The sequence below is a fragment of the Bombina bombina genome, chromosome 1, assembly GCF_027579735.1.
Source record: "Bombina bombina isolate aBomBom1 chromosome 1, aBomBom1.pri, whole genome shotgun sequence".
Taxonomy (NCBI): domain Eukaryota; kingdom Metazoa; phylum Chordata; class Amphibia; order Anura; family Bombinatoridae; genus Bombina; species Bombina bombina.
The window spans coordinates 1,254,685,092-1,254,697,073 of record NC_069499.1 but is presented as its reverse complement, the minus strand read 5'-3'; the positions used below and the strand labels follow the sequence as shown (position 1 = coordinate 1,254,697,073).

At 36.4% G+C, this 11,982-nt stretch overlaps 1 protein-coding gene across 1 annotated transcript in view; it reads right to left on the bottom strand.

The window, feature by feature from the left end:
- Positions 1–200: 200 nt before the first annotated feature.
- WFDC1 (WAP four-disulfide core domain 1) overlaps positions 201–11,982 on the bottom strand; it is a 106,967-nt gene continuing 95,185 nt past the window's right edge. The window contains 2 exon segments of the mRNA XM_053700833.1: positions 201–1,076; positions 4,773–4,854. Of these exon segments, the coding sequence (XP_053556808.1) occupies positions 4,793–4,854 (62 nt within the window). The 3' untranslated portion in view covers positions 201–1,076; positions 4,773–4,792.

The following is an 11,982-nucleotide window of genomic DNA, read 5'->3' as shown; positions in this document are numbered from 1 at the left end:
AAAGGGAATAAACAGATCTGCAGATAAACAGTTTTTTTCAGTCTGTGCTAATAAATTATGTCTGATAGGATGATTGTTATAGTAGAATAATACTACACCTAACTAGTCCATAATAGATCCCCACAGTATGATGTAATTACATATTATTGTAGCAAAATATACATAGAAAACCTTATATGTCACAGTAAACATATGCAAAATATGGTTTGGTAAGTATTTATTATGATGCACTTTTTGGTTTACATTACATGTTTACACCAATCAATTTAAAAAAATGACATTATCACCTTTTTTAGACTTTGGCATTGGAAATATTAGTGTTTTGTTCACCCATTTAGGACATGAATGTCCAACTCCAGTCTACAAATTAGGCATTTCCCAGACTTGGCTCTTTCTAAACCACTGTAGACCTATGTGTACTTTACCAAGCTTATCTTTATATATATTTAGGACAGAGTGGCTGAAACTGAACAGATATTCTATAGAATAACTAAAATTACCTTCTAACTTTTCTTTCTTTTTACAATTTCTGATACTGCTTTTAGAACATGGGCTATATTAAAATGTTGGTATCTTGCATACATGCAAGCATTTCCACAAAGGCTGGTGGACCTTTGTTTCAAGATGTCAGCCACTGCCTTTTAAGTGTTCAAATTTCAATCACCCAAGTCTAGAAGATATCTTTCCTACATTTAGTAAGTCTCTTGAACCAAACCATGACATAAATCTAAAAAAAGGACTTGTATTACTTCACTAACAGTCTTTAATACTACAGTATTTATTTCCGCTCTCCATTAGCAACAAGTCTCAGAGAACATCTAGAAATGTAAGAGATTTCTGGAGCAGAATTTTCTCTGTATTGTAGATATGTTTCTTCAGGAGAAAACAAGAGCTCTCACACATTAAATTCGTTGATGTCTTTTTACTGCTGCTAAGATGTCTATTTGATGGAGAGGTTGTCGCTTTATGAAAAGTGATCAACAATGTTGAAAATGTCTTTGATGGAAAAATGTCTTCTCTGAATTATGGAGAGATTTTTTTCTTCTTTTGGGCTTCTATATTAGATATCTAAAATGCTAAAAAAAACCATGTAATTAATTTTTACAAAAACATTGCACAATATGCATGATTGTTGTTAATAAGATACTGACATAATGACAAAAAGCTCTTGAGACAGAAGAGAGATATAGAGACTGGCAAGCAGAGAGTGACAGAGGGGTCCTGGAAGAGATCTACAGCCAAGAAGAATGAATAAGACCCCGAGCAAGAGAAGCAGAAATGTTGAAATTTTAATGTAAAAAAAACAAAACATTTTAAACCCCAAATATGAAAATATAAACTGTAAATTGTCTTTGAACAGTCATTTTTCTGAAGGTCAGAAATGAAAAACACACAGACATATATGGTCACACACAAACGCACACACAAATACACATACACACACAAATACACACAAACACATGCATACACAAACACATATACACAAAAACACACACGCTCACACACACACACACAGACATTCACACACAAACACACATGCACACAATCAAAAATACACACAAACATACATGCACACACAAATACACACAAACATACACGCACACACAAATACACACAAACACATGCACACACGAACAGACAAACAAATACACAAAACCACACACACACAAGGAAACATGCACACATAAACACATATACACAGAAGCACTCATGCACACACAAACACACATACACACACAAGCACTCATGCACACAAACACACACATACTCACACAAGCACACATACACACACACACATATCAGAAATATCCATGTAATTGGTCAGATACTTATTGAAAAACTTTGTGTTATGTAGCTATAAGGCAAAATTGAAAGTTATGTCAATATAACCCCTCAATGGAATTATTGCCCCATTAATCTTACTTAGAATTACTACTGCAGGACGTACAATACAAGCAATTTGCTTCGCATCTGTATTTTAATGGATAATTAATGTTACATAAATTATGTATATGAAATCATATACACAAATTATAATGAGATCATGCAAGCACAGTGTCCCACAGAGACTCTCAGGTTTATGAGTAAAGTTCTCATTACTGCACACTTGAGCACAATAATGGTGATGTCACTGGCCAATTACACATAGAATGCTTACTATTATTACTGTCCAACATTTACCCCATTACTAACAATTACCTTCTGTGTAAAAGCTGCTGCCAAGCAGATGCCACTAATATTTTTAAACTGTTAATATCAAATTACAGGACTTCACACAATTACTCCTAAACTGTCTAATGCCCTGATAAAAGTAAAATAAACATAAAAATGCATATATTTTGTGTTACACTTTATCTCTGCATGATGCTTTAAAAGGGACGTGAAAGTGGCAACATTTTATTACACTCAACAGCTCTCAATAAGTGAAAATGTGTTTTACACCTAAACCTAATGTTTACCATCCAGAGACATAACCCACAGTTATGAAAGGGAAGCAGAGAAGTGTTAGCTCATGTGGCAAGGTAGGAGACTTGTTAATGAAACATTAAAGGGACAGTAAACCTAGACATTTATGTTGCATAATTCTGCACTATGTGGAGAACATTAACCTTAGCGACACCTGTAAAAAAAAAAATAAAGCATTGTAAATATTTAACTCCCCCCAAACTTACCTTACCTTCCTCACTAGCCTTATCTGCTCCTCTGTTTTTTAAAAAAACGCATCACGGGCACTCTGTCTAATCACAGTGCCCGATCACGCCATTGAACTAAATGTAACGTGTTCCTGCACTGGGTAAAGCTGTTGGCTGCTACATTTTGTGCCACAATGGCTGGATCGGGCGTGCTGTGATTAGACAGTGTGTCCGTGAAACAATCGGAATGCTGTGATGATTTGAAATGCGATTACATCTTCAAACATAATTTTAACTAAAGTTGTTTAATAACTGTAACTCTAAACAGTATTTACATTGTGTTTAGCAAAAAATATGTAGTGTTAGCCTGTAAAGTCCCTTGTCAAATGTAAAATGATCTTCTGCAAATATAATTATGGTGAAGACACAGTATGTTTGTACCAGTTGAACCACTGTTTGCCATCGGATAAGTTGACTCAACCTAAAATCTCGTTCAGTATACTTAATAGCACAGGCATGTATATATGCTGAGATTCTATTCAAAGCTATTAATTGATGTTTAATTGATTAAGATTCATTATATGAAACATGTTTCTTGTAAGCAACATAAAAAAAACTGATAGCTGGTGTTTTGTTGTGTTCAAAGTGGCTTCTTTATTTATGTAATTATTTATTTAGCCTTCCTTCCTTCCAAATACAGTATGAGCAGTTATTGTAACTGAGCCCCCCTTCGTAAGATCATAAATATTACCCCTTCCTTTATACTTTTTCTATTTTCCTCACCTCATATCTCTATTTTCCTTCCCCCTCATTTTTCATCACTCCCCTTGTAATGGATGATTTATATATTTAAAATACCCCCCCCCCCCCCCATAGCACACAAATCCAATTATACCCAGGCAAACACAAGCACACAATGACATCGTATACCCTCATGCAAATTCATGCTTGTAAAAATAAAGAGAACAGACAAGCAAACACTTGTCAGCTGTCACATTTTAGTTGTCTCTTAATCATTGTTTTATATAGTCATTTTTTTCTATGAAATAAACTAGAACAAAAAATATCACCTTCCTATGTACTATTTACCCGTCTTCTAGGGATAAAAATAAATGCACTATTAAAGTACTGTACTGACACAGTGATAATACAAATAATGATTTAAGCTCACACCTTAATATCAGTAATGAAAAGAAGGCTGGTTCTATATACTGTGTGCAGAGGAACCCTGCCAAACATCTATTCGTATTATGCTAATAGCAACAAATAACTAGCAATTCTTTTGTAGTTATTTCAAACATTCTTATTTGTAATAAATATCATCAGACTCTGAGTACTGGGGCTGTGACAGGACATGTTGATAAAATAGTTACTGTATTTGGAAAAATATACATTTGCACTAACCATGTATTTAATAGCATAGTTATTTTGGCAGAAATAAAATATGAAGCATAAAATGTTTAAATATACATTTAAACTACTATACCAGTGTTATTTGTGCATTCACTAATGTTAATTATTAGACATGTGCATTTGGATTTGCATTAATGTAAAAAAAAAATTGTTTTGTTATTGGTTTCATTCTTCTAAAAATAATAAACAAAGTCTCTCTAATGAAAAACAAAACAAATGAACAACAACAAAAAATGTGTTTAATATTTCATATATTTAAAACCATTACGGTAAAAGGTGGGAAAGGCCTTTCTGCAAGTGGCAAATGCTTCATGAAGTTCACATTTGAATTAATTGAGCAGGATAGGCTTTGAAAGTTCAAATTCACTCTATTCAATAACAATTTAGCAATGTCCTTGTCAGTTGATTGATCCCGGTGTGAGTCAAACAATATGTAAACTTGACTTTTGACTTTTCTTATGACGAATTGAACAATTTTTTTGTCCGGGTACTTGCACAGTAAGCATTAGCAGCCCCTTTACAATGAGATGTGGCTACTAAGAAAATATTGAGATAAAATATCTTTCTTTTTTACATTGAGTTCATAATATATTTTCTACTTATGTTTTTTTAAATACTTCCCTTATGTTCTGCTGTGAAACCACATAAACCTAGAGTAAGAAAATGGGGTATCACATTCACCTCCATATTTTGTACAACAAATGATTATATTTACAAGGAACATACCTTCATATGTATAAGTATCTTTATCCTAAGTGCTTTTGGGGCTGTTTATCAAATCCAACCACAATATTGTTGTAATTACTGCCTGTAGTAAAAAATAATAAAAAACGTGTGTATTTATGGTTTCAATTAAACTTAAAGTGAAGGTAAACTTTGATGAATGAAAGCCCGTTTTTTAAAAATACTACTAAAAACAGGGGCACTTCATTCATCAAAGTTTACAAAGCAGTCGTTTTGATTAAAAACTTACCTTTTTTTCTTTTCACAGCCAGAGCAGCTTCTTCCTCCTGAAAATCCTCTATTCACACGTCAGCAATGACTAATCCGGCTTCCTCCAATCACAGCATTGCCTCAGGCAATGACTACCCTGGAGGGAAAGCCGTGATTGGAGGAAGCTGGATTAGTCATTGCTGACGTGTGAAGAGAGGATTTCCAGGAGGGGGTAACTGCTCTGACTGTGAATTAAAAAAAAGGTAAGTTTTTAATCAAAACGGCTGATTTGTAAACTTTGATGAATGAAAGTGCCCCTGTTTTTAATAGTATTTTTTAAAAACGGGCTTTCATTCACCAAAGTTTACCTTCACTTTAATGTAAAATAAAAATCTAATTAAAATATAATTTTATAGGTACATCACAATCTATAAAAATGACATTAAATGATCAAGTATATAGACAACAACAAAACACATGTAATTATCTAGTCCTTATTTTAGCAAATTGGTGCTATTAATATTAAATCTATATTTTGTTCAAACATAATCATTTAAAAACAAAAATCAAGATTTTATTTTAATTTACAAGTAAATGAAGTCTTTAAACCTCTGGGATCCCTCTGGAAGACTTGGATCTGTCATTGCAGCCAATCACAAGCTGGGTTATTGAGCCGTATGCAGAAAACTAACTCTCCCTAGAGTTCCATGCCATCCTAACAGCGAAGGGCTTTAATGCCATTAGGACACCATGGAATGTCCCACCGTTTTTGGCGTCCTGCTCCCTAGAGTAGTGATTCTCAAGGAGTTTGGTCAGGTTCCCCTGGAGGAGAAAGCCTCAGATGAATGTGTGACAAAATCAGGACCAAGGTTATTGATAAACAATTGTAGTAAAAAGGATTTGTTTTAAAGACTTTAATCCCTTCATGCAGGGGCAAGTTTTTAAAGGACCACTCAATGCAATAGAATTGCTTAATTAACAAGTGAATATTAAAAAGTCAGTGATTTACACCTACTCTGAAATTCAAATAAGCAGTAGATTTTTTTTCTGACAAATTAATATTTTCCTATTTTCCGGCCCCCTGTATCATGTGACAGACATCAGCCAACCACAGACTAGTATACGTATACCCTGTGATCTTGTGCACATGCTCAGTAGGAGCTTGTTCCGCAGAAAGTATGTATACAAAAAAATTGTGCAAAATTTGAAAATTAAAGTAAATTGGAAAGTGTCTTAAAACGGCATGCTCTATCTGAATCATAAACGTTTATTTTAATTTGAGTGTCCCTTTAAGATCAGAACAACGTTCAGATTTAAACAATTGCTTGAAAAACAAAATCACGTGATCGTCAATGCGATTTCAAGGCTGGGATCGGATCATGAGGGACTGCTTACGATGCTAGGCACACGACCCAGTCAGATTTCCCATTGACTAAAAGGGGGAGGGTGCAGGATGCCAAAAACAGTGGGACATACCATGGGGTTCTAACGGCATTAAAGCCCATTGCTGTTAGGATGGCATGGAACGTCCTAACGGCGTCTAGGGGTTAAGGCTGATATGTTATTCTACAGCAACACAACAGAAATGTCCTGTAATTACAAGCTTTTTACTGTCCCTTTAAAATGTGAGTCTTCAAAGAAAACAGGCTAAAAGTGCAGAATCAGAGTACTTCATTCAGGCGTGTATTTTATCTTTGTATACACTCATCCCTTGTAACTAACTGTGGCTACAACTGTGTGAAAAATCACAGTAAAAGTGTGTGTCATTCTATTCATTTTAACATAAAACGCAATAGCCGATTTGGAGTGTTAGAATTTAAATGATAGTGCTTATACTCCTGACAGAAAAGGAGTTAATTCCCAATTTCTAATGTTTGTACATTGCAGTTATCACTGGTTTTAAATTTATTACAGAACTGTGTCATTTTTTTACCTCTGAATAGTCAATTCATTCTTTACATAAGCAGCAATTTTGTTTATATGTTTATTTTGTGTAATATAAAGGCTGCTGGAACTGAATTAGTTAAAATGGTTTGTTAATTACGCACTGCTTCTCACGCCCACATTCTCAGCTTCTGTAACAGAATGTTTGGACAGGGAGAGGTCCTGGTATTGTATTATGTAGATCTGGCACAGGCAGATCTACTGCAATCATTTGTATCTGAAGGTCTGTAATGACATTTTATATTTACCTTAAAGCAGTAAATTATGATATTCATAGGTAAAATATATACTCAAAAGAAAATGCTTTGCAAAGCCTGAACCCTACCCTGTACATCTGATCTTTCTCAAACACAAGGTGAGGGCTATTTATAACCACCAAACTGCAGGGATTAGGAAGAAAATATGTGCAAATTATATATATATATACTGTATATATATATATATATATATATATATATATATATATATATATATATATATATATACAGGTGGCCCTCGGTTTACAACGGTTCAATTTACATTGTTTCAGAATAACAATCTTTTTTCCAGTCATGTGACTGCTATTGAAAAGCATTGTGCATTTATTAAAATAGCCAGTAGGTGGAGCTGTCCACTTGTGTTGCAGCAAAGCCAAGCAAGCTGAAATTAATCAGTTTAACCAGACCTGAGCTATCAAGCAGATTTCAAAAGAACAAGATCTTCCTGTCTATAAATCAGTCCAAATTGGAATGCATAGAAAGAAATGTTTGCAGAAAAATGCAAGTGAAGTCTGTGTTGTGTGATTATTTTATTAGGTTTATAATGCTGTTTTGCAAATGTTTTTGTTCATTTAACTTAGTTTAATTATATATTCTGTATTGTGTGATTATTTTATTAGGGTTATAATGCTGTTTAGCATTTAAAGTCTTCATTTCAAAGCTTTAAAAATAATGTATAAGGTGTTGCTTATGACAATTTTGAGAGGGGCCTGGAACCTAACTCCCTCACTTACCTTTGAATTACACTATAAACTGGGTTTCAATTTACAATGGTTTCAATTTACAACCATTCCTTCTGGAACCTAACCCCGGCGTAAACTGAGGGCTACCTGTATATATACACTGTATATCTATATATATATATATATATATATATAGGCAATAGTTGTGAGATAAGCACTGTCACTTCATCAATGAATGGCCAGGGTGTAAGGAACAGTGGTTACCAATAGTACAAAGTAGATCCGTACTCACTGGATGAAGGGGACGGTTTGATCCCCAAAACGTCACAACAATAAATTAAATTAATTAATTTTGAAAGGGAGATTTTTAAAACATTTTTTTTAAAATAAAAAGGTTTTTATTGAGCTAAATAACTCTGCATTGTTATACAAGTTTTCCTGCAAACCTGCAAAAAAAACTAAACAAAAACAAAAATAAAACTATTAGCTAATTTGGTCCTAACATGGGAAGCTCCAGTTTACCTATCTGGATTATTATTAGTATGTTTTGATCAACACAATTCTCATGTTGGTTTTGCAGGATTCTGATCTGTTATAAGTAAATGGTTATTGTAGTCAATCTGTAACACTTTATTCCATGTAAATATACACAGCTAACAGCTTTTTTCCAGAAGTTTTATTCCAAGATAATAAAAACAACAAGTTAGAAGCAATAACAATAAAAATGTTAAAAAAACAAACAGTTTCAGAGACCGTGTTGCCTTTCTCAAGCAAAATCACGACATTAACCCAAAACATATATATATTATATTGCTGTCCATATCTATGTGTAATAGAGTTAGTCATTCCTGTCACTTGACTCTATGGCCCCTATTTATCAAAGGTCTTGCGGACCTTTTCTGACAGTGCGGATCAGGTCCGCAAGACCTCGCTAAATGCGGAGAGCAATACGCTCTCCGCATTTAACATTGCAACGCTGCCCCCTGCAGACTCGCGGCCAATGGGCCGCCAGCAGGGGGTGTCAATCAACCCGATCGTACTCGATCGGGTTGAATTGTGGTGATTCCTGTCCGCCTGCTCAGAGCAGGTGGACAGGGTTATAGAGCAGCGGTCTTTGTGACCGCTGCTTCATAACTGCTGTTTCTGGCGAGTCTGAAGACTCGCCAGAAACACGGGCCGTCAAGCTCCTTCCAGAGCTTGATAGATAGACCCCTAAGTGAGTATTTTCCCTGTAGTGCTTTTCTTGTGCATTACATACTATGCTTTTGTGATTCCTTCTTTACAGTCACTTGTTTATCCTTGGAGTCGGAGCTTTAACCCCTACTGGATCTGTACCACCTATTTTGAATGTCTCTTTTATTATTATGTAAATTGATGTACTTTGTGTTATATTCCACATACTATCTGCTGTTTCACCTACTCTTAAACACAGTTCTTAAGAAAACACTTTTTTTAGTTTTTTAATTCTTGTAGAGGTTGTAGAGGTTTTCCCACCAATATAGTTGTCCCTCTCAGCCATTGAGCAACCGATATTTAATTATCAATTGCCAACAAGCATTAATACTAAATATATTAAACAACACTAATTAAAGGGACATGAAACCCATTGTTTTTCTTTCATGATTCGGATAGAGCATGCAATTTTAAACAACTTCTCAGTTTACTTGTATTACTTAATTTGCTTTGTTCTCTTGGTAGCCTAGGTAAGTTTATGAGCAGTAATGCACTACTGGGAGCTAGAGCTAGCTACTGATTGGTGGCTGCATTTCTATGCCTTTTTTCATTGCCTCACCTGATGTGTTAAGCTAGCTCTCAGTAGTGCATTGCTCCTCCTTCAACACATGACACTAAGAAAATTAAGCAAATTAAGTAAATTGGAAAGTTGTTTAAAGTTATATGTTTTATTTGAATCATGAAAGAAATGTTTTGGGTTTCATTTCCTTTTAAACTTTTTTATCGTATTTTATGATTAATGATGTAGTCAAATAACCTTTTTTGATTGTTTTACATTTTAAAGGCAACCTTTTCTTATCTTTCATTGTCATTTTTAAGGGATATGAAACCCAATTTTTTTTCTTTCGTGATTAAGATAAAACATGTAATTTTAATAACTTTTTAATTTACTTCTCTTAACAGTTTTCTTTATTCTCTAGGTATCTTTTGTTGAAAAGCAGGGACGTATGCATAAGAGCGAGCCCATTTCTGGAGAACTATATCGTAGCAGTTTTGCAAGAATATTTCTTATTTGCAAGAGCAGTAGATGGCAGCACTATTTCCTGCAATGTAGTGGTCAGGCGTCTACCTAGAAGAAGTCTTGTAGATGGGAATGTTAGGCGGTAACAAGAGAGGAGGAGAGAAGGACGTCATGAGCAGAGTGAAGGGGACGGGATGGAAAGTATCTAGAGACTAGGTTGGAGATAAAGGGTGGAACAGTGTTATTGAGAGTTTTTGTGTTTTATTCTGGAGGTTAGAGGAAGTCAATGAAGGGACTGGCAGAGAGGTGCAGCTGATGAGGAACGATGTTTAAGGAAAATCAGCTTGGCAGAGGCATTTATTATGGATTGAGGGAGATAGACGGCAGCTAGGGAGGATGGAGTTGCAATAGTCAAGGCGGAAAATGATGAGTGAGTGGATTAAAGTCTTAGTTGTGTCTTGTGTGAGAAACTGGCACATTTTGGAGCTGTTTTTAAGGTGGAGGCTGCAGGAATTGGCCAAAGACTGGATGTGGAGAGTGAAAAAGAGATCTGAGTCAAGTGTGACCCCAAGACATCAGGCATGCGGGGTTGCAGTAATTATGTTATTTTTAACAGTTTGAGAAAGTTGGGGGGGGGGGGTAGAGATTTTGGAAGGGGGTGGATAAAGAGCTCAGTTTTGGGAAGATTTAACTTTTGGTAGTGAGGGGACATCCAGGATAAATTATTAGAAAGAGAGTTATTGACACAAGTTAACCCCTTAATGACCGAGGACGTGCAGGGTACGTCCTCAAAAAAAAGGCAGTTAACGCCTGAGGACGTACCCTGCACGTCCTCGGTGTGGAAAGCAGCTGGAAGCGATCCTGCTCGCTTCCAGCTGCTTTCCGGTTATTGCAGTGATGCCTCGATATGGAGGCATCCTGCAATAACCTCACATGGCCATCCGATGCAGAGAGAGCCACTCTGTGGCCCTCTCTGCACCGGACATCGATGGCCGGTATCGTTGGTGGGTGGGAGCCGAATTGGGAGGCGGGTGGGCGGCCATCGGTGTGCCGCGTGATGTCACTGGGGGCGGGATCGGGGGCGTGACCGCCAGGGGCGCGCACGGGCGCGCGCGCGTGCACGGAGGGTGGCGGGCGGGCGCGTGCACGGGGCGGGAGCGGGTGGGAACCGCTACACTACGGAAAAGTATTTAATAAAACCTGGCTAATCATGTTTGTGCAAAAGCACAAAAAACGATCGTGGAGGGGTGGGGGGGTTGGTTTGTGTGTGGGGAAGCTACACTACAGAAAATTTCAAAAAATTAAAAAAACAAACCATTTTTTTTCTTCTAAACTGGGTACTGGCAGACAGCTGCCAGTACCCAAGATGGCGCCCATTAAGTTAGAGTGGGAGGGGATAGAGCTGTTTGGGGGGGGGATCAGTGAGGTTGGGGGCTAAGGGGGGATAGTACACAGCAGCATATGTAAATATGCTTAAAAAAATCATTAAAAAAAAATATATATAGCTTTTATTTTAGTACTGGCAGACTTTCTGCCAGTACTTAAGATGGCGGGGACAATTGTGGGGTGGGGGAGGGAAGAGAGCTGTTTGGGAGGGATCAGGGGGTCTGATGTTTAAGGTGGGAGGCTGAGCTCTACACTAAATCTAATATTAACCCTGCAAGCTCCCTACAAGCTACCTAATTAACCCCTTCACTGCTAGCCATAATACACGTGTGATGCGCAGTGGCATTTAGCGGCCTTCTAAATACCAAAAAGCAACGCCAAAGCCATATATGTCTGCTATTTCTGAACAAAGGGGATCCCAGAGAAGCATTTACAACCATTTGTGCCATAACTGCACAAGCTGTTTGTAAATGATTTCAGTGAGAAACCTAAAATTGTGAAATATTTTACGTTTTTTTTTAATTTGATCGCATTTGGCG